Consider the following 24,097-nt stretch of genomic DNA (forward strand, 5'->3'; position numbering starts at 1 on the left):
TTTCTAACAATTCCGTCCAAGAGTGAGCATTTCTTACTGTATGAAAGTTGTTTCTTCTATTTGGCCTAAATTTATTTTGCTGGAATCCATTCTCTCATTTTCTCTAAGTTGTTGGTAACATCTGTTTTATACTTCCTGTTTAAGGAGGCCAGATTGAGGGCATGTGTTTATACAACCATTAACATAACCATTCCTAAACAGAGGTGCTTTTTGGCATCTCAATGACCTAATTATAATCTGTATGCTGGCTGATTACTGGATCAACCAAGTGATTTAATAACAAGAGGAAATAAAAATGACACACACACACATACACACATAAATACACACACGTGCTTTTTTCTGTTCTTCAATATAAGTCAAGGTCCAGCTTCAGATTTCTTTTCCTTTTATGTTTTTTGTGTGGAGTGTGTGGGGAATGTGAAGGAAGATCAATGCTTCCTTCTTTGAGTCCCTTAAAGCAGATGCTCTTGAAATGAACTATGGGGCTTTGAGAGTCTAGGTTAAGTTTGGTCTTCCAACCGTTTAGCAGGTTTTCTGTTTATTTTTTATTTTATTTTTTTTTTAGTAGAAGACACAAATCCATAGGGTGAATCCTGGGGTCTTTCCCAACTTTGAAAGTCCCATATGCTAAATGTGGTCCAAACACTGCATCTATACGTGGTGTGCTTTTTCTGACAACATCCTCCTCATTCCACGCTGTGGCTGATTTTCCAAGCGGAGCCAGTACCTGAATTCAACGGAAGACAAACTGATCTAACTCCTCAATGAAGCTCGCTTTTTCTGGCCCAGTGCCAGGAAAACAGAGGCCTTCACCTGGTCTGATGGCAGCTTTGAGAGAAGCAATTTCCTCTTCCGATCCCTCACCTGAATATCCGGTAGAAGCTTGTGGAATAAAGCCAGGCTAAACTGTTGTTCTCAAACATGTTTATTTGTAACAGTTTTACATGGAGTGTTACAGAAATTAATGGAAAATTTCTAAAAATTTTGCTGTTCTGTTGAATGCATTGTACATAAAGTTAAAAATAATGTGTCCATATATGTTAACAAACTGTCATCTGAGGTAAAGTTAAAGTAGGTCTAGAAATGTACTGCAACAGTCATTTTCTCTTTCTCATCTTTATTAAAAAAATATGTGTCAGAACGCAGAAATTGAAATGAACCAAACCCACAGAGTAAACATTTTTTTTTTTTTTTAAGAAGGTGCCCGGTACATTACGTGATGGGGTTTCAGTAGACACTGGGATGAGTACGAATTATCAAAAAAGTCTTGCGGCATGTAAAGGTCGGAGAGCTATGGGGAATGGGGACAGAATGACAGGTGGTGTTTCCCTGGTTTCAAAATTTAAAGTGACAAATTTCGTGCTAGTGAAGAATGAGGAATTAACAGTTGTACATGTGGATTTTCTACCAATCTGACTGGAACTGTGCAGACTCCCCCATGGCCTTTTGGTATTGGCACCTCAGCTCTTATGTGGAAATTTCACTGTATTCCTGGGATAGGATACGGTGGTTCTGAGTTCCCCAAACAGTGCTTATTAAACAGCAGAATTCTGCCAATGCTAACATGGATGGCAGTTTAAAATCTTGACTTTATTCTGCTCACTTTAACGCATCACAGGGGCCATCTTCTTTAAGTTCAGAGCCAGTTACATGTTCAAGCACATTCAGTGAATGATGACAAGTCCACTGGGCTGTCACTTTCTTCTATGAAATGAGCTCCATACGGTGTACCTGAAATAGCAACATCAGCCAGAGTTCACTTTGAATGTGTCAGAAGCAACCCACGGAATCAGTGGAAGGGTGTGATACTGCAAGACAAACTCAAGACAGCCATATTGAGGGAGAAGATAGCACCACTGGTTTAGAATCAGAATCATGGACAACAGAGCGATTTAAGTCATTTCCCCATGGGAACTGCCTATCTCATCAAATCCTCAGAAAACACAGTTGAACTGGTCTCAGGACAGCTCTCATGGTTATCACACCTTTCCCATTTTCCCCTTCATGTGGAAGGATCAACTCATCAAAGGTATGCACATTCCTGAAGAAATCATGTCGACCAACATGTGACAGCTACAGAGGAAGGTAAATGGCCCTTTTCACGTTTCGGGTTCTTTAGACTTTGCACATTAGGGTGACGCTTACATCTATTCTGTAATGGACATTTTTCCAGTTAACTGGAAAACATTCAGATTCCAGTGACCTGATAGTGTAAAACTTGGGCTTCAAACAATCACCTTGACTTATCATTTTTTTTCTTGGTCACCAAGTATACCTTCTTCCAAACCATTTTAGTTTCTATTGATATGAAGAATCAAAGTACACAGGCCAATTGAAGTCATTCATATCAAGGTAAATCCTACTTTTCAAATTTTAAAACCAAGTGAGAATAATCACCCCCACCCCCAATCCAATTCATCACATGATTTTTTAAAGTTTTCTTCTTAGTGTTAAACCACTAAATTCAACATACTGTAACTGCATAGGAACATCAGGAAAACACATTTGACCTGTAGAACAATTCTCTGTAGGGCAAAAAATATAGAGATTCTTTATGAAAATCATGTGCTAAACATACGAACCGAACACTGCACTTTTTGTCTCATAAATGTAAAAAAAGGAAGCTTAAACTCTTCTGTTTCACGTACAAACAGTCCAATGATGTCTACGGGGGTCGCTGGGAGTGGAGAAGTGGGAGGGAGTTTCAGAATCTGAAACTGGAGTTTCAGTTCACAGGCCTTCAGAGCGTGAACTGTCTCTTGCTTGTTTTATGCAGAGGGCCGGTACTCTCGCGGAAAGGCTTAGATTATTAGCTGATGGAGTCACGTGCTCCTTTCCTGATCACTAGCTGCTGATTGGACGACTGCTCCTGCCTGCTGCCCCTGAACTCCAGCTTCCTACCATACGCTCCAGAGTAACCTCTGGAAAGTGAGCCCCATCCATCAAGTTTGTCACATCTTTCACTCAATCTGCTACCTTCTCTACAGTGTAATGGCATTATTAAAAAGCATTTTCATTAACATCTATATTTACAAAAAAAAACTGGCAATTTTTTTTCATTAGAACTCCTTAAAGCCATTTCCCTTAAATATTTAAAGAGTTTCATGGTAAGCTTTTTTTGTTTCAAGTTATAAAATAAAAATCCCATTTGAATTTTCTGATGTAGAAAAAAGAGATAGAGATGAACCATTGTGACCACGGAATCAGTTTGTTACTCTGAATATTCATGTCACTATTGTTCCATTAGAAAGTCATTTTTTAAGATCTCAAACCACATTACCAGGATTGTACCATAATTATTTGGCAAATGACTTTTCTTTGAAAATGGCACGTGGAGAAGACACTGTCTGCATAGCATCACAGCAGCAAGATATCGGAAAAATAAAAAATCTCATTTTATTGGACTTAGAGTTTAGAGCTTCTGAGGAAATCAGATGCCTTTTTCATCTTTCTCATCAATGGGATTCGATGTCCTTTCCTACTCACAGAGTGAACGTTAAACCGAAAGCTGTCTTTCTTCACCAGGATGCAGAAGAGCTAAGGGGTTGTTTTGGCAACATTCTTGATCAAAAAGAATCATCAACCACTCATCTGTCTTGTGATTTCAAGTGAATTCATTTCATGTGAGGTTTTTTTTTTTCCCAGTTCGATTTCTTCACCAATATCTAAAAAAAGTCAAAAGCAATACAAAAATTTGTACACCCATTAATTTTCAAACATGACAAAGAAAGGAAAGGGGAAAAAATGGCAGACCAGGCCTTGTGGAGTGATGTGAATACATCATCCTATTTGGAAAGGCATACGGATGATGATATTGTGGTGACAGAGACCTCTTACTTTTGCCTAAATGACGTCAGTGCCAACCCTGATGTAACTCTCTGAGGCCTGTCACTCCAAATTTGATGTCTTTACAGTGGCCAACCGGTAGAGAAATGAAAAGAGAACTATGGTTTCGCATACTGGGTCATCTTAAACCCACGTGTTAAGAGAGCTTAGACTCTCTGTCAAGTAAGCATTTGCTTGATTTGTGATTTAATGTTGGGTATGATGTTTTATGCTTTTGTGTGTTTGTTTTTGTGCTGCCATAGATATCTGCCAGTGGTTGCCAAAAACTCTTAGTTCCCTCTTCCAAACGAGTTCCATTGGGCAATCGTGAATTTCTTCGTGGGATGAGGTGAGGTGAAAGAATACAAGAGAGCCTGTCGCGATGCTGATTTCCATGCCAGTCTTGAAGCACCCGCCACAAGCCCGCATTGATGCTATTTCTTAGATTTGTTGATCTGCGCATAAAGAGGCTCCAGCTCCTATGGACAGAGGGACAAAGTGAGATCTGCTCTTTTCCGGATAGGATTTTCTGAGACAGCATGGGAAGGAGGGTTTGGGATTAGAACAGAAAGGTGACAGTTTATGATGAATGACCTTAGGTTATTTTGGGATTATTCAGTCATGGTGCGTATCATTTTGGTATCTTTTTTATCCTTAAGAAGAACAACTCACCCAGTTTTGCCCCTGGTTTTCAAGCTGAGCCTGACTGCCTGTTAGGGAAATCGCAGGGTCTAGTAGACAGAGTTGGACCAGCTGTGTGATATGGACAAGATACTTACACTTTCTGAGCTTCAGTTTCCCCAACCACAAAATGGGAATAATACTGTTTATCCTACATGGTTCTTGAGAGAATTAGAGAGAATATATATAAAGCCTCTAGCACAGTACTCAGCAGGAACAGGTCTTCAGAACATGGTAACAATGACCATGAGTCAAGTGAACATTTTTCCAACACGGTTTTATGAAATCCACTTGAGGTTGCTGAACTTCCATCTCAAACCGCTCTTTGGTTTCTACAAGCAGTGATGACTGGGTGCATTTTACAATGAGAGAAATGGCAATCGTGCCGTTAGCTCTTACTTAAAAGCTTCTCGAACTTGTTTCGATCCACTCAGCTGTGTGAGGTTTGGCGGGTCACTTGCCTGCACCCATGGGGCTGTCCTAAGACATACACAAGGGTTTTCACCAACATATGACACAGCAAACCTCCAGTCCAAATGTAGATGGGAAATGGTGTTTGGCCTTGTTGAAATCGCTTCAGACGTCAGCTCCTGTTGAAGTGGCCCAGGGTGCACTGGCCAAGAAGATCACGTCAATATTCTGGCCTTAGGCATGCATAGGCCCTTCTATTAAAGTTGGCCTTCCTGCTGTCACTCTTGGATATTTGTACCAGAACTAAAAGGACACAGTGACATCTTAATTCTGTCATATTTTATATATTAGCCTGCCTCTTGCCATGTGAGTAAAGATCCCTTTTAACTGCTTATTTTCCTGAAGAAACAGATTGAACTGGCATTCTATAGCTTCTCCTGTGTGTCTGGCGCCATGCTAGACATTTTCAAGTACATTGTCTTTTGAAAACATCACAACAGCCTTGTAAGGCAGGTGATTTATCTCTTTTGCAAAGGAGAAACCAAGCACAGAGAAGTTAAGTAGTTTGTCTATGGTCACACAGCTAGTAAGTTTGGGACATGGGACCTATAAGTAAGGTCCAGTGTTTTTTCTCATCTATTGTAACAGCTGCCATTAAAACAAAAACAAAAAAACCTTCAATCTATGGTGTCGTAGAGTGTTTTGGAGTTTATAAAGTACCCTTATGTCTTATTTTACCTGCGTAACAGTCCTGGGAGTGGTTTATATTCTTTCCATCTTCATTTTGCAGATAAAAACTGAAAATCAAAGAGGTTGTGTGATCTCAAAGTCATTGTGCTGCCTGTCATGGATTTAATATATTGTACTACTCACTTTTATTGTAAAGTGGGGATGGGTTAGAAGATAATTTTGTCCAGACCCATCATTTTACAGATGAGGAATGTAAAGCCCAACGAAGAGAGCTTTTGTTTCCCCAGAGTCACAAGGTTACTTAGTAACCATGCCGTGAATAGAATCCAGGACTCCTGAGATCAGGTAGATACAGGATGTCTTCTTCTAGAACTCATCATCTCTGTATTCTTTCAGGAAGAAGGAGCTTCCTACCCTTTGAGGCACCCAATTCTGTAAAAGAACAGACTGCCAATTTGTCCCTCGATGCTTTCCACCCATGGGACTTCATACCGGCCTTGGAAACATAAAGAACAAGTGTAACACTTCTTCCAAATATCTGATGATAGAAAGTAGGAAAGCCCATTCTTCCACGCCCTACTTGTACCACTTTCCCATTCCATCTGCCATTTTACATGCGGACCCAGCACTGTAGGTGCACAGTGAAGGTCTGCTGAATGAGTGCATGTCTAGAATACACTTTCTGCTTTTCTCACTGTTCTGGTCCCTTTGTCCTAAACACACTCTCCCTGGGCTTTATTCTCCCATAATTGAATCAAAAATCAAAATCTATAGCAAGATGATTTATTAAGCACCGAATCTATTCTCTGCCAACGTCTTGAAATGTTTCAAATACCTGTGGTAAGGTTCAACATGGAACTTTACTGTGTGTTTGTGTTCTGGGTGTGAGGTGGGTGGAGCAAAGCTAGAGTGGTAAAGTAGGGAAGTACCACTACTGGGAAACATTTCCTTTTGCCTCCGCTGGGCTACAAGGATGCATCTTCATCTTTCCTGGGTAGACTTTCTCCGCTCACTCTGCTTTTTGGATGCCCTAAGAAGTCTGGCTGCCTTGATCTCACCCTACATTTGCTTTATTCCAATTTTGGAAACTAATTTATTCAACTGAGAATGACACCTAAAAACAGAAGAGGACAGCAGGCTCAGACAGGGTAATTAATGCCACACTGCATTAACTTTCCACAGCTGAGATAAATATTCACACATCTCCTGCTTGCCGGAATTTAGCTTCAAATACCCATCACAACAGTGGTAACGACTGCAGTCAACTCTCAATTATCCCCACTAAATGAAGGGGAGCAGTGGTGTGTAAAACCCCAAGCAGCAGATAATCCCAAAGTCTGACACTCTGATGCATTATACGTTTTGGCAATAGCTTTACCTTCCTTGTTACAGAATCTTAGGCTGTCAGAGCTGGAGGGGAGCTAAGAAATCATTTGATCCAGAAATTTCTGACCTGACTTCTGGCAAGGTCACCACGGGGTCTTTAAGCTATTTTCAACATTCCAAAAAGCCTAAATGGAATCACACATGAACATAACACGCTGTTGATATTTTTTGTTTTCTTTGGTCAGATCTGACCACATCTCAGCCCTGCTTCAAATCCTTCAACGGCTCCTCATTATCCACAGCGTAAGGTCAAAGCTCCTTCACTGGGCACATGAGACCCATTAGTCTCGTAGTCCATTAGAGCTAATAAATGTCCCTTCCAGACCATGAATCAAAAGTTACCCTTCCTGGGACTTCCCTGGTGGCACAGCGGTTAAGAATCTGCCTGCCAATGCAGGGGACATGGGTTCGAGCCCTGGTCCGGGAAGATCCCACATGCCGCAGAGCAGCTGAGCCCGTGCGCCACAACTACTGAACCTGTGCTCTAGAGCCCGCGAGCCACAACTACTGAGCCCGTGTGACACAACTACTGAAGCCCGCGTGCCTAGAGCTCGTGCTCCACAACAAGAGAAGCCACCGCAATGAGAAGCCCGCGCACCGCAACAAAGAGTAGCCCCCGCTCACCGCAACTAGAGAAAGCCCACGCGCAGCAACGAAGACCTAATGCAGCCAAAAATAAAAATAAATAAGCTTATTTAAAAAAAAAAGTTACCCTTCCAGTCACGTACATCATGCTTAAAAAAAATTCTTATGCTTCTGTCACAATGATCTTTCTGAAATGGATTTTGTCATGCCAGTTTCCTGCTTAGAACGACCCTCCCAGCTCCTTAAGCCCCCAAGGATAACGCAGACTCCTCAGGATGGTCCACAGGGCCCTTCCAACGTGGCTCCCCCTTCCCATCCGGCCTCATCTACTTCCTCTCTCTCCTAGGCTGCACCTTCTTCCCTGTACATCTGGTCCCCCCGATATGATGGGATTTCCCATCCCTGAGACTCTGCTTAGACAATTCCTTCCACCTTCAGGACCTCTCCTCGTCCTGCACCTGGGGGTTCATACTTTCAGAACCAGCCCAAATAGAAGGGCTTCCTGTACTATGTAGGTGACGTGGACCACTCTGCCCCGGACTCCAGCAGTGCCCTGTGGAGTCTACACTGCCATCATGTTATCTCCTGGTGCCTTCTACACAGTGAGCTCCGCTGCACCTTGCACGTCAGCATTCCAAATTCTGAGCCCAAGCTTGGAAACTGGCAGGCGCACCCACTAACACGGAGCATGAGGATGTGAATGAGTGAATGAAAGTGCTTCTCTTACTGGGAGTTGGCAAACACTTCTGAACTTTAAGCTCATTTGTGAATCTGACATATTAATAATCTTCATTTCTAGAGGACAACAAAGTAGATAGAAACCATGCAGTAAAAATGAAAAAAAAATCAACTCTCCACCCTTTGACTTAAGTTGAATACCCTGTTTTCCGGGAGGTGCAATGAAAGAGTGCAAGCACACAGATGGGAAATCGGGCAGATCCAGGCTGGTATTCCTACTGCCAACTACTGCCTGCAGCCATAGGCCACCGCGAACACACCTGCACTTGAACAAGTTGGGTTTATTACTCATTACAACGAGGGGAACCGCGGGCAAGTCTGGAAGAGGTGATTAGAAAGGGCTTCTTATAGGTTTAGGCTAATATTAGATGTTTAGGGGGAGGGTCAAGAAAGTAAGGCTTCTCTCTGGTTTGGATGCTTTCAGGAAGCTGGAGTATGATTACCTTAATAATTCTTATCTGGAAGGCAGGTAGCATGGAACAAGGCTAAAGCCAGGAGAGAAGAATATTTGGTCATTTTTGGAATTTGGACAATGTTCCTGTCAGCCATGGCTACCGAGTGGTCTGGAGGTGTCTTGACCCATCACGGTCGCAGAATGCTTTGTGGGACAATGGTGTTCTGTGAAATTGTTTATGTTCAACAGAACACCAAGGGCCCAGCTCTTGGCTGTCAGGCTGCTGTTCTCTTTCTCACTGTCACCTACTTAGTAACCTTAAAACTCCGTGTAGGGCTTCCCTGGTGGCGCAGTGGCTGAGAGTCCGCCTGCCGATGCAGGGGACACGGGTTCGTGCCCTGGTCCGGGAAGATCCCACATGCCGCGGAGCGGCTGGGCCCGTGAGCCATGGCCGCTGAGCCTGCGCATCCGGAGCCTGTGCTCCGCGATGGGAGAGGCCGCAACAGTGAGAGGCCCGCGTACCGCAAAAACCCAAACAAAAACAAAAAAAACTCCGTGTAGGTTACTTAACCCTTCTGGGTTCCGGTTTTCTCGTCTGTAAAATGAGTCTAGAAATCCTCATTGAGGATTGAAGGAGAAAATACACATTGACTGTCTGGCACAGAGCCTGGCAAGGAGGAGGTACTCCCCAAACGGTTAGGTTTCTTATGTCTGGGCATGTGGCTCTATCCTTCCTTTATAGAAGATGGTTTTAGGCCTAAAAATCACCTGTAGGTGGCTTTCCAAAGTCCATCTCCTTCATAGACACTACTTCATAGCATTAACTGGGCTGTTAGGAAACCTAATAATGGCACAGGATCCGCCTTGGGAAACTGTGTAGAGAGAATGCGGGGTTAATCTAAAGGATCTGGTTGGAGGGCCCTGTGGGTGGCAGAGACTTCCACGTGTTTGCAGGTGACTTTAAGTATGAAGTATGAGCTCACGTACAGAAGTCAAGTGGAATCACAGATTTAGAGTAATAATAGCTTATATTTACAGAAACCTTTACAGTCTCTAAAGGGGATTCCTCGATCACATACATGGTCTCATTTGGGCATCGCAGAGTCTGTACCCTGGGTATTCCTATCTCCATTTACAGGGAAGAAGCAGGGCTCCCCAGAGTTTGGTGACTGGCCCAAGGTCACTCAGCCAGCATAGGGCAGAGCTGGGATATAACCAGCTTTGTTATTTTTTTAGCTTTTGTATTGCAGTAAAATATTTAGAGCAAAGCATTTGCCATTTTAATCATGTTTAAGCATACAATTCAGGGACATTCATCACACTCATCGTGTGGTGTAACCATCACCATTATTTCTAAATCTCTTTCTTCACCCCAAATAGACTCTGTACCCATTAAGCGGTGACTTGCTAGTCCCCCTGACCCCTGACCCCCAACCCCCGGTAACTAACCTCTGATCTACTTTCCATCTCTATGAATTTACCTCTTCTTATTTTTAAATCAACTTCGTTGAGGTGTGATTTCCATACGGTGAAATGTTCCCATTTTAAGTGTACAGTTGGATGAGTTGTGAGAAACATATCCACCCATCTGGCCCTCCCCAGAGCAATCAGGCTATACAGCATTTCCTCGCCCTAGAAACGTCCTCGGGGCCCTGCTCAGTCAACCCTTCACTCCAGTGCGGCAACCACGGACCTGCTTTCGGCCACTGTAGATTAGATTTGTTTTCCTGAGCGTTTCATGTAAACACACCCAGCTCTTTCCTAAGCCCACTGTCCTCTCCACTGCCACAATGACCCCTTTTGTAAAATGTCAAAGCAAGAAAGGCCATCGATCCGACGGTTCCTTTCCTACAGGAAGAAATGGAGGCCCCCAGATGGGAGGGTTTTTTTTTTCCCCCAAAGTCCGCAGGAATCAGTAGAGAGCCAGGAGGGCAGCCCAGGGTCTGGACTCCCCTTTCTGTGCTTATTCCCTCACTTTCCCTACCTATCTCCACCCGTCTGGCTTGAAGTATAAAGGCATATAGTTTCCAATCCCACATTATAATGAGCCCCTTTGGAAAAGCCACCTAAATTGTGCTTATGACTTTGCATCCCTTTAATTTTCATTGTGTTTGTTTCTGGAAAGCTTGGCCACATGGAGCAAAGGTATGTCCAAAACAAATGATGAGTGGGGAGAAGACGTGGCACGCTGAGAAAGGTGGTCTTGGACGTGAGGTCACGCGCCGTGCAATCTAGCTGCTGAGCAAGCCCATATCTGCCCCTCCTGGGAGCCTGGGGGTAAGAGCCATGCCGAGCCAAGCTGGGGGTCAGACTGCAGCTAGGAGGTGAGCCAAAGCTTGAGGTCCTCAGCATTGCCCTGCCGAGGCAGCAACTTCAACCTCAGGGTCTTTAAGCCCGAACACTTGGGCCTAGCTCAGCAGGGTCTAACATCTCCTGGCCTGATAAAATGAAAAAGGTGATGGTAACCAGGGAGTGGAAATAAGGCTGTAAGAACTCAAAGTTCCACCTGAATCCATGAAAAAGGCATGGGGTTTAGAGCCACAAAGACCCCAGCAACTTCCTAACTACCTGTATGAACTGAAGAAGGCTTTTCACCTGGGCCTCAGTTTCTTCATCTGTACGATGGGGTTTGTAACATCAACATCATGGGACTGTAACACGTAATAAGTGAGCTCATATGACATAAGGAATTTTAACAAGGGACAGGAGTCTTCCTTTCCTTTTTATTCAGAGGAAAGGGAAACAATAAAGCTTTCAGCCTGAAACTCTGGCCTTCAGAGTAGGAAAGTCTTCAGAATACAGATGAATTTAATGATGATGCCTTAGAGACTGAAGTTGCTGCTAAACGCACTCGCTTCCAGGGGTCTCGGGTGCTGAAACCCACTTGGTGAACACAGAGGTGCACACTCTGAGTTCCCAGGGGGTCTGCACATGTCCTGATCAATTCTGCACTTCCCCAATAATAATGGGTACAATCATCTGCTTGGCAGATTTAGTTCACCTTTCTCGACCTTGTCAGGTAGCAGAGGAGGGCACTGAGGTTGCTGGTACCCGCTCTCTGCCATAAGCAGGATGGCCTGTCCTGAGTAGCTTCCTGGTGGTCAGGAGTGGGTCCTGGCTCTCACCCAGATAGGCACCAGGACCCCTAATGAAGTCAACATACTTCAGGGACGTCTGGCCTTTCCTTCACTAGCTGGGAATAAGGACAGCCTGGGAGAAGGCTGCTGTTGGAAGATCTAGTTTGAGGACTGGGGATTGCATGCTCTAGCTGGGTGACCGTGGGCAAGTTAGAGGGTCCTAGAATGTAAGCGCTAGAAGGGCCTGTGGGAATTGCTTTACCAAAGAGAAGACCAGAGGTCAGATATGAAGCCGTCTGCCTCAGGTCACAAGCAATGACGTCAGCGAGGCTGCTGAAACCTAGGTGTCCCGGTCTTGGTTGAGCGCTCTTACGTTATTTAATCTGGGTCTAGATTCAAATCCTAGCCCTATTACATGTGAATCGTGTGATTTCAACATGTCATAAACCTCTCTACCTCACCTGTCATATCTGTGAAATAGGAATGATAAAAATACTTAAGAGCATTCCCCTGAGGATTGAATTAGGTGATGTCTATAAAAGTGCTGTTAACATCCTAGTAATTTTTACATTTATTTTATTAGTCATAGTAAATGCAAGCCTCCTTGCGTTAGCTTCTGCAGGGTGATTCTAGAAACAGTAAGCGTGATCTAACTCAGAGGTCATCATACGACAGCCCATTGGCCCATTTTAGTGGCTGCCAGTTTTTTTGTAAATAAAGTATTATTGGCACTCATCACACCCAGTCCTTTATGCGCTTTTGCTGCTTTCCTGCTGCAACAGTAGAGCAGATTAGTTGTGACAAAGGCCAGATGGCCCACAAAAACGTAAATAGTCCCAGAGAGTGTGCTGGCCTCGGGTCTAAATGATCAGTGGAGTCTAGGTGTGCTCACTACTCTAGGGGCTGAACACCATGTTGAAATCTCCATTTCTAGTCTTTTGTTCTCCAGAGTCTCCTATGCAGCAGTCCACCGGCATCTCTGCTTGGAAGTTCAAGGGCACCTCGGGTGCAACTGGTCCCAAAGTAAACTGGCCTTTTTTCTGCTCAAGCCTGCAGCTCTGCATTCCTTAGCACATGCCTGGCGCCACCTAGATCCCCCAACTCAGGCAGGAACCTGGGGGTCATCCTAGCACACGCCCTCTTCTTCCTCACCTCCCACTTCCCTGCAGCCTTAACCTCCTCCTGATTCCATCTTTTCATATCCCTGGGCATCACGCCCATCTCTCCAACCTGGCCGACACTGCTCTCAACCAGGCCTTCCCATCTCCCGCCTGGACTAGCTTGGCTCGGACCTGCCTCGGAGTGCTATGCCCATGAAAAGGAGAGATTATTCTTCCATTTTGGTGGTTCTCTGCTTTGAGGCTCTTTGTTATGTGATTCTATTTAAAAACAGCATAGTGATAATAATGCCAAATACGTGTATTCTACTTTCAAAGCTTATAGAGCACTTTCATACTCATGGTATCTTCTGATTCTGGGAGAGCCTGAGGAGGGCGCTCTTGCTATGATTCGTCTTCATCCATACGTGGTGACTGGGGGTTCCAGGGGCTATAGCTAAAGTCCTGCCTAAGGTCACCTGCTTTGGAGCCATAATTCAGACCCAAGTCCCCTGACTCTGGGCATTTCTTTTCTTTCTTTCCTTTTTTTTTTTTTTTTTTTTTAAATCTCTTACCAAAAGCATCTGAAGTTCTGCTTTCTTTTCCCTTGAACACTGTAAATCCATCAGGTAACATTTTACATGTCTTGGGTTCCCACTATGAAGATTGGTCTTAACAAATGACAGTGACTTTTTATGGCAATATCTGCTGTTACTAAGGGAGACAGACCAAACAATTCCCCATTGTTACAGACGCTACTTTGACTTGACAGCTGGGAAAGTCTGATAGGCAGTTTATTTACTTAGCCATTTAACCAAATAAATGTTTTCCTTTTTCTTTCATCTCCTCAAAAGCTAACATTTCGCCCTTAAAATTGCTCCAGCAACATATCAGTGGAGTATAAATTACCTTCCATTCCCACGCCAGCCATTATAATATTATTTGGGTTCTTTTTTTTTTGCCCCTGTTGACCCAGTCTTTCAAAGACACGTGATTCTCCCAGATGGGAGGGTAGGGGAAAAACATGAAATAATTGAAGATATTCCCCTTTATTGCTAAAACAGAAATGCTGTTTTGAGATTGGCCCCGAAGCTTCCTCCTGAGAGGATTGAGGCCATCCGTTTCCTCTTACTAGGGTGCAATATGGTTTTAACTTATCAACAGATGTCACCCCTCCCTATTCAGAATTGTGCGGGCATTTCTAATAAAAAGCAGCTGGAGATAATGGTTGCAAGGGTGATAAGAAGGCTGAGACTCTTGCTTTCCAACTGTATGGAGGCAGCGGGGAAAACAGAGCCATGGACAGAACTCCCTCGGCATGGTATCCTTTTTCCAAATGCCTGGAAAGGCCCTAAGAAATTGCAGTCAGTAAATTTCCAGTTGGGTGGATGGGTGAATGGGATGGAGACAGATCAAACGTGGCTTATACTGCTATTGAAGGAGGGGCCCAAAAGGCTCATTTGGACTTTCCTTATGGGTGTCTTAAGGGATGTGTCGGCAAGGCTGGCATCAGCCTCTTGGAACGCAATTCTTGATAGGCAATTGTGTAATTGCCAGACTAAGCCTTCAAAGGGAGAAAACTGTTTCACGGAAGATTACAGCCCAGCCCTCCTGTGGAGCTGGGAGCTACTTATTATGAGTTACATGTGAATCTAAGATAAGGCTGCTCATTTTTTGAGAAGTGAGAGGCAGCCTGTGAGGCCCGAACAGGGGTCCTTCTGATTATGGGACAGGGCGAGCCAGAAAACTAAGAAGTAGGGTTTTTCTTTTTCCCAAAGCTATTTTGAGGCATATTGAAAATTAGTTACCTGCAAATAGAAAGTAAAAAGCAAAACCTCCCAGCCAGTGGCCTGGGTCCTTATGGTAGAATTTATTCAACACGAGGACATAAGGGCTAAACGTATAAAATCCAAGGGAGTGGCGAACCACATTTACTGAGCACATAGGATGATGATGGGGGTGGCGGTGATGGTGTTGGTGGTGGCGATGGCAACTAACAGCTCTCGGGTGCTTTCCCTGTGTCAGATGCTGTGCTAAGAGCTCCACACACGTCACCTCCTATGATTATTGTCCAAACAATAAGCTTATGAGGAGAACACTCTTTTTACCCTCATTTTGCAAAATAAGATCGAGAATTATTATGACGTCTCACGAGGGTCACATAGCTTATAAGCGCTAGCGCCAGATTCTGAACTCACTCTTGCTCCAGAACCAGATTTTTTTAAGCCGAGGACCGAGTACCTGTCTCCATATGCTATCTTAGTTAATGTAATGTATACATGAGGCCCTTTCAGCAGATAAGCAAACCAAGGCTCAATAGCAAGTATGGTTCTTGCCCAAGATTTCCCGCTCTTAAGTAGCTGAGCTAGAATTTGAGCTCAAGTTCCAAATTCTGAGCTCTTCCCACTAGACTATGCCACGTCCGTTCACAACTCAACCTTGGCCTGGGGTTCTAGACAGAACATCAAACACGGAACAGGCTGAAGCCTCACAGAAGAGCCTGTACGACTGTCTCAAGCATAACAGGCTCATAAAGATGAGGGTGTGAAACATCGACCTGCAAATGCTGCACGTCATCTTCATTCTCTAGAAGAACTCAATTTTAGGATGATGTTGGCTGTTACGCTGATGAATGGCCCTTGTCACCTCCAGTTCATTCATCAAATTTTTCAAGGCAAGGGTGAGCATGTGAAGTAAAACATATGTAAGGGGTAGAAAAACCTCTGGGGGAATCTTCCCAAGGCGTCCACCCATCATCTCCAACTTTTGTCTTTCCTGGAACATTGACTTTGCCTGTATCACAAGTTCCCCAAACAGCTATGCAAGACTGGATTTTTAGATGGGCACGTGCGTGGCATGATGTGTTCTCATGTGCTATCGTACTGAGGTGAAACATGGCAAGAAGTATGGTATGTGAGATTCTTTAATCATAAAATCTATTAGCAAAATGCACTTTCAAAACACTGGATGAGCTTTCAAGAAGCATCAAAATAACTTACACACGAACTGCAACTGATTCCAAGGTAGCCTGAGAATCCACTTATGAACAGTGAAAACTATTTACCATTTTAATGGTTCTGACCATAATGTTCAGGTCTAAAAACAGAGCTCTGTCGGTAGGGCCTTGCAGTCCTACACGTTTATGGAAAGCTAGAGAAGTATATGAAAATTGAACACATTCGTCAAGGAGTGACCTTAGAAATCATGCCTGGGTAACAAGGGGTACTTCTGTCTCCTGGGAAAGTTCGCTTCATCAGCCCCTCTTTCTGTCCTAAAATCAGATGTATTAAAATTCAAGTGCCAAAACCCACTTCTAGTAAATGTAAGTACCCCTCTCTTGAAGCCGCTGCTGATGGAGTCTGAAGTGGTTTGGTGGCAAACCACAGGCTGTAACACAGGTGCAAACAGCAGAGCCTCAGAAGCGAACGTGACACGTCTCTGAGCTTTGAATTCCACTTTCACGTCAGAAAGGGTGCGGGGGCCCCTTTTGGCCAGACAAAATGGACTACGATGATCTCATGTCTCTATCAACCTTATTTCAAGCACTGCTTGTTTTTGTTCCTTAGTCTGGCTTCTCAGTGTGTTTGGTTGGTGACCTTATTTTAGATCTGCCGAGTATAGGCAAATGCAGTTGACACGCTGCTTAAAAGATTGAAGCATCCAGACCGTACTTCACTGAGAAAGAATCAGGGTGGGCAGAATGTGTCCATCTCAGAATGTTGATGATTTTAGACACTGAGTCCACGTTCAGTAGCATTGACCATGCCTCCTGCTAGCAACACCCCTCCCCTCAGAACATATTACTAATAAAATACGACCATTCCCCACTCCTCACCTCTACCCCTACCTCCCAATATATGTCAAAGGTCATGCATCCATGAGGATAAACAAGGTGGAAAACAGACACCAGGCAAGGTGAGATGATGTAAACATCAGGGATGTGACTTGAGGTAACAAACAAGCAAAAGGGAAAGCGGATGGCTTAAGGGTGGGAGATCAAAAGGACAGATACCTACCCAGACCTGTGCTATCTAGCTACCGGCCTGTGGACTTATATTATCACCACTGGGCTCACCAAAGGGATCACTGTTGGATGAGGCCTGTGACCCATCAGGCTAGAACACAAGAAGATAACACTTTTTTTTTTTCTTTTCAGTAATTGAAAATATAAGACAGCTGGGCATATTTTCATGCACACATACACTCTGTTATTTTAAAGGAGGCAGCACTTCCTTTAGAGGATGCCACTTCCGCAAATGTGAGAACTTGTAGTAACAACTTAATGAAAGGATAACGGTTTTCAGCTGCTCATTTGAACATAAAAGAAAATGCCTTTAGTCACCCCTTTAGAACTTAAGAGTCTGAGCCAGCATTCTTTTCTACATAGGTTTCCTCATGCATTGTCCATTTCAGATACAGAGGTTTTAAATTGAAGAAAAAAACAAAACCGAAAGAACAAATCGGTCACTTACAGCTTCTTGCTCTTCACTTTTGCTGGGACTTTCAAAGCCCTCTTCAAAGATGTCATCGGTGGTCGGATCACTGGCGTGGGATGCAGATGATTTGGATGGAGAGCTCTGTCTAGGGGCTGGGGTTGGAGCTACATAGAGACCATGCAAAAAAAGAAAACATCCTAAGTGTCCGGCAGCAACCGTTTATACCCCACAGAAACCTCAGGGATATGATTATATTCAAGTCAAATCCCAGGACTCCTCCCTTCCTATCACAAGTCAAATCGGTTGAACGGTTTAATATCTCCTCTGTACCTATGAATCTTGTCCTCTCACAAATTTGATGGTCAGGAAGGAGCTGGTGGGAACTTGATAGTAATACAAATCCTTGGACCCCACCCTAGATACACCTACTGAATCAGAAATTCTGTGTTTCTGCAGACTCAAATTGAGACCTGCTGGACTACAGTCTTCTTTCTTAACTTCATATAATTATTTCAATAAGAATAAATAGAGAAGAGGAGAGTGATGTGCATTTATTGAGTGCCTTCTATGTGTCGGAAGCCATCAGAAATTTTACAGGCGATATCACTGACCCGCATAAAGCCTCTTCGAGGTGGGGTTCTTCCAATTTTACAGATAAGGAAGGTAAAGATTGCTAAACTGCTCAAGGCCACAGACTTGGCAAGTGGTAGAAGCAGGCTTTGTATCCTGGCACACAGTAGGTATTTGATAAACACGTGCTGAACAGAGTGTCTCAGTGATCTGGGAAAATGAATGTAGCCGACGGCAACTTCACAGCTGCCACTTTTCTCCTTGTTCCATAAGGATCTCCATTTTCTGTCCTAACCTTCCCACATTTCCCTTGTCTCCGTTATCCCAGAGGTTTATAATAAATACGCCATTAGAAACTACTTTCCTTTCAATAATGTCTTTGTTTTTCTTTTCAATAATGTCTAACTTGGCATTGAAAATACCCAGCACTGGCTCAGCCCCAAGGGAGGGGGGGAGGCGTGGCTTGATTTAGTAGCTGAATTTCAAAAGCCATTGACAAGGCCTCCCTGCCATTACATCCCAGAATTTACAAAATCTGGCTGCTTGTCAGACAGTGAGTGATTATAAAACTTGGTGGGTTGCTTTTGCCTCGATGAACCTCTCTTTAGAATGATGATGCTATTTATTGCGGGCCAGCAAGCTAGACACGGTGCTAGGCACTCTGCATTCATTATGCTCTCTAATATAAACTCTGCAAGGTGCTACTGTACCTATTGTCTTTTTCTGATGAAGAAACTGCGGCTCAGAGAGGTGAAGTGCCTTTCTTAGAGTTAACACAGCTATGAAGCAGGAGCGCTGGGATTTAACACAAATCTGACAGTGTTCAGTCCACTGTGCTTTTCTGTTTCTATTTGAGGTGTACTTTTGGTTCCTCTCCACTCAAAACATTCGAAAGGTGATGCTGATGGATAAGAGGATATAAAGATAGGTTGCGGGCTTCCCTGGCAGCGCAGTGGTTGAGAGTCTGCCTGCCGATGTGGAGGACATGGGTTCGTGCCCCGGTCCGGGAGGATCCCACATGCCACGGAGCGGCTGGGCCCGTGAGCCATGGCCGCTGAGCCTGCGCGTCCGGAGCTTGTGCTCCGCAACGGGAGAGGCCACAACAGTGAGAGGCCCGTGTACCGCAAAAAAAAAAAAAAAAAAAAAAAAAGATAGGTTGCACTCATTTTCTTTAAAATAAAACATTGTTTCTTTTTTTTTTAATTTAAAAGGAAGTCTGTTTTGTTTCATGAGATGCCTATAGAACAAACCATTTAGAGAGAGTTTAAATGAGATAAGCTTTATGAAAACACCTTGATATGCGGTAGATGCTTAATAATTATGAGTGTAATTGGATTCTGAACTGTGTTTGACATGGTTTCTTGCTTACTAAAGGCTGAGAACCCTGACAGAGCTGCCGATTCTGAGAGATATACTGCTCATACTTATTGGATGGAATCAGTGGGATGCAAAACTCGAAGTTTATTTATGCAGGTATCTGAACCTTTAGAAGGTTTTGTAGAATACCTCTATACCCTAAAACTGTGGTTCTTAATCTAGGACAATTTTACTCCCAAGGGACATCTGGCACTATCTAGAATCATTTTTGGTCATCATGGTAGGGGAAGAGGATGTGTGCTACCGGGCGTCTAGTGGCCCTGGCTAGAGGCCAGGGACGCTGCTAAACATCCTACAGTCCACAGGACAGCCGCCCACAGCAAAAAATTATCTGGACCAAAATCTCCCGCTCTGACACACGACAGTAGCTGAGTAGCCTTTGTTTTGTACCTTCATCCTCTACAATCTTTCCAAAACACATCCCATGTGCCAGACACCACACAACCATCACGAGAAGTGTAGCAGCACGAGGATGATTAAGACATATTCCCTGTCCTCAAAGAACTTAAACTTCCCTCTTTTATGTATATAGCTGGCACACAAGCCCCTTGAAAGAGAGACACTTGTCTTCAAAAGATGCTTGCTTTTTCTGCATGGCTGTCATTTCTTTAGCATTTCATTTTTTATTCATGATTCTTCATTGAAACCCTGTGAGCTGCAGTGAATAGAGATGCCCCCACCGTGTAGATCATATGGCCTGAGAGGAAGTAGGTTATTTATACCCATAGAAGAGGTTCATTTTCAGAACAGCATCCCAAACCTTGCTGAAGTGACACTATCTAATTGTGTTAACATTAGATTTTTTTTGACAATTCACGGGACTGGCTAAGCAGTAATCCGTACCATCTGTGACAGTAATGAAAACGCCAACCTCACTGTTCCATGAGCCTTTTCATTCCCCTTATCAACTGTCAAGGCACAGGCTGGATCACCAGACACCTTCCCCGGGTGGTGTCAACCAGGCATCGGCGTGCCCAAGTACATCTGGATTCTGATTGGCTGCACAGGGCTGGTTTTCCAGATGCTGGCCATAGAAAAGTGAGCTGGGATAGAATCACTGAATATGCCAGAACCAGGACAAGGCACAGAGCTATTGAAGCTAGCTCACTTATTTCACCCAAGACACAGCTGAGGTTAAAGGAAGTCACACACTTGCCCGAAGACACAGTTTGGGGTGGAGAAGGCAGGATGAGAACCTCAGTCCAAGACTGCGCAAACCCGCTCAGTATGCCATAACAATGATGATAAAAATACTTCCAACTCTGTGAGGCACGTAATGTTTTAGAACATGTACCACTGAATCCTTTTTATGACCCTTAGCCTAAGACAGATGAGGACATTGAGGCCCACAGAAGTAAAATGACTTGCCCATCGACACAAAACTAGTAAGTAATCACGCCACTCTCTGGATTCCCAGCGCAGAGCGTTCTGACTACCTGAAGCTTTGAGCAAATTCTCGCTGCCACTCTACCAGCTGTAGGAGGCCTTATGGCTGCTCTACCTCTGGCCTGTGTTTTCTCCTGATCTTACTTTTCTGATTTTTTATACTTGTCCTTAACATTTTTTAAATGCACATACACCATTCATTTTTAGTTCAATAAGGCATACCCAAATCTATGTGTCAGAGCTGGGATGTACATAAATGAATACATGGATGTGCAAGGGAACAGAAACTTAAGGGCCAGAGTAACATGCTAGATAAATAACAGGCCTGTATCCGATTCCACCCTTTTGTCTATTTTCTTTGTCTTTGAATCTCACTTTCGTTATCTGTCAAACAGGTCTAACGAAACTTGCCACTCGCATTGTTAGGAGTATAGAAATAATAAACATAAAGCACGTGGAGAAGGTGCGTAGGATTGGCACCTAATCACGGGAGGCTATTCGTAGCAGCAGTCATATACACAAAGAGGCCTGTTGAATGCAACCGAGGTGATTTCTCTGACGCCAGAAGCAAGGCATCAACTGATCCCTGGGGGTTTATGCCTTCAGAGAAGGGCACTCACGTGAGTTGGTCGATGGTGTAGTAGAAGTCACAGGAGTCAAATTCAACTGGGAGATGTCAAAGTCATCACAGTCGTCTGTATCCTGTGCCACCCCGACTTTGTTGAAGTAACTGGAGAAGGCCTCTGAGGTGCAGGTGAGGGAGGGCTGGTCAGGTTTGCGGGAGGGCACGGGTGGAGGCTGGGCCATCTGGAAATCCTTAAACATTTCTTTCCCCATTTTCTGCCTGGGCTTGTCGGTCTGTGGACTTGACCTGGCGGAGTCACCCGTGGCTGGGACGGTTGCAAGGGGGGTGAGGGGACCTTGGAACATGGCAGCTGGCAAAGGCATAACAGTTTGTGTGGGCATGAAGGCGGCTGGCGGAAACTGCCCGGCCACGGTGGGCCAGGGCTGCTGAGTGGCAGGGAAGAGACCCGGCTGGCCCCATGCGATGGGCTGAGCCCCTGGCATCACCTGAGCGACTGCTGGCTGAGCACCCATGGCGATCTGCTGTTGGACAAGGGGCTGCTGGCCCCAGAAGGATGGGAGGACGGCGCCCATTGCAACATAACCTGCAAGGTTAAAAAAAAAAGTCAGGCGCCTTGGGTAAGAATTATTCAGGGAGTCAAGTGATGGGCAGAAAGGGACCAAGCAACTGTTGAGTGTCAGGCTGTGTGCTAGGATTCAAAGGTGAGTAAGACAGAAGTCCCTGCTCTCCTGGAGTCTGTCTTCTAGAGCCCTGGTCAGGGAAAACTGCTCTGAGGAGATGACTTGTAAGCAGAGACTAGAATACAGTGAGGGGGACACCAGGCAGAGATCTGGGGAGTAATGATAATATTACTATAGTTCTTAAAGTTCTTATAGTCTTATAATTCTTAGAGGTTTCTGACATCACACAACCTCAGAAGCCAGTGTGTCTCAGTGGAAAAGGCAGAGCGCTGGAAACCAGGCACATCTGGGTTTGAATCTTGCCTCCCCTTCTTGCTAGACTCAGGGCATTCCCAAATGCTTCAGCTCTCTAAGAGTCAAGCTCTTTGTTGTAAAGCCAGGTTATAACATCTTCCTTCTCAGCATCGAAGCGGTGTGCAAAATGATTAAGAATCAAAATGTTGGAGTTTTAGAGGCAAAGGTTAAAATTCAGACTGCCACTTCTTATCTATGGAATTTGGGGAGAGCTGCAGAAGCTCTCTAAGCCTCTCCTTATCTGTAAAATGGGTAGAAAATACCTTCTGCGCCTCATTGGGTTAATTTAAAGATTAAAAAAAAAATGTAAGTTAGCATCTACTCAGGACCACCTCATACAGTGGCATAGGTTGGGCACTGCAAAACTCCAGGGGGTGTACTCACATATGTCACCGCAATTTTTTGCTATATTATTCCTTTCAGGTGAGATCTAGTCATTTTAAAAGGAGCACAAGTGATACTCTGTACCATAATAATAGAAACAATAATAATTTCCACCTATTAAATGCTTACAACATGCTAGGTACAGTATTAGGTGCTTCACATCTTTACAAAATCCCTGCAGGGTCGGTGTCATCATCTCCATTTGAGGGAAAAGGAGATTGGTGCTCAGAGAAGAAAAGCACCTCATTCAGGCTCACACAGCTGAGACAAGCTGGGATCAGGACCTGAACTGTGGTCATCTGTCCCCAGAGCCAGCATTCTTCCCACTGCCTCACGCAGATGGCCAAGACTGACTTCTGATCTTAGCACAGTCGGTAAAGCTGGTCTAGCCATGTAATGTTTTAGCTCACTTTGGGCCTGGAGGAGACTCCCATGTCCTTCCAGGGGTCCCCACCCTGTTCAGGGTGCAATCATGCCCAGGAGACAGATGACCAGTCCAGGCAGAGTAGACGGCCTCTCAAAATATGCATTTTTATGGCTATTGGAAGGAATTTGTAGGTACAGGAGGAGTGAGACCAGGAAAAGAAGAGGGTGGTTGCACGGTATCCTAGCAACTTCCAAATGGAAGACTGGCGAGTGCAGGGGCACTGGGCATGTCCTGGGTTGTGTCAGTGACTCCGGTGAGCCCAGAGAAATCCCGTGTGGGCTGCCTCACTCATGCTCTAGCCTCAGATCTGCCCTTCAATGGATTCATAAGGGATGGAGCCAACTTCAAAGCCAGTCCATTTCCTTCCAAGGTCAGAGGAGGCTCCAGTAGTGGGGTAGAGACAGACACACGGGCTTCCTACTGATCAATCTAATAGTGTTAAATACTTTTATGGAATGAGGCAGGAGTGGCAACAAAACAGACAATATCCTTATCAGATCACCTTGGTCCTAGTGCCCGGAAATGAGAGGGGTGAAGAGGCATTGGTGCTGACATTTAAACTTGCAACTTGCTTACATTGTCTGTCATAATAATGCAGTGACTTGAACCTACCAACAGACTAAGAATTTGGCAACACTGTTTTTCTTATTTTCTGATTGACTTTGACAGGGTTCAATGGTTCTCAGTGGGAGTGCTACTGCCTCCTAAGGCATGATTAGGAAATTTCTGGGGTGTGTTTTGGTTGTCATGATAATTTCACGGCCAGACAGTACTGGCATTTAAGGGGCCAAGAGCACTGACACTAGACCTTCTATAATGTGGGAGATAACGTGCATGACAAAGAAATGTCAGCATTCTGTTTGCGATTATTTGAGTATAGACTAGATTTTTTAAATGACTATTTTATTATTTATTTATTTTTTGGGGGGGTGGCGCAACCCTGTGGCTTGCAGGATTTTAGTTCCTCAACCGGGAACCCAGGCTACGGCACCAAAAGTGCCACCAGGGACTAGATTGGACTTTGAATCACATGGAAAATCAAAGTTTCTTTGCACAGTTTTAATGCACTA

The 24,097-nt window shown here is 44.4% G+C and overlaps 1 protein-coding gene across 2 annotated transcripts in view; it reads right to left on the reverse strand.

Moving 5' to 3' along the window:
* Positions 1 to 882: 882 nt before the first annotated feature.
* DAB1 (DAB adaptor protein 1) overlaps positions 883 to 24,097 on the reverse strand; it is a 1,170,471-nt gene continuing 1,147,256 nt past the window's right edge. The window contains exons 14-17 of one of the 2 annotated variants that reach the window (XM_067726315.1): positions 21,277 to 21,825; positions 17,360 to 17,487; positions 16,904 to 17,002; positions 884 to 4,307 (exon numbers count right to left, since the gene is read on the reverse strand). In XM_067726315.1, the coding sequence (XP_067582416.1) occupies positions 16,919 to 17,002; positions 17,360 to 17,487; positions 21,277 to 21,825 (761 nt within the window). In that variant the 3' untranslated portion in view covers positions 884 to 4,307; positions 16,904 to 16,918. Of the gene's footprint in view, positions 4,308 to 16,903; positions 17,003 to 17,359; positions 17,488 to 21,276; positions 21,826 to 24,097 lie in introns of both variants that reach the window. The other variant, XM_067726314.1, reaches the window with a different exon arrangement.

Source organism: Pseudorca crassidens, chromosome 2 (assembly GCF_039906515.1).
Source record: "Pseudorca crassidens isolate mPseCra1 chromosome 2, mPseCra1.hap1, whole genome shotgun sequence".
In the NCBI taxonomy this organism is placed as follows: Eukaryota; Metazoa; Chordata; class Mammalia; order Artiodactyla; family Delphinidae; genus Pseudorca; species Pseudorca crassidens.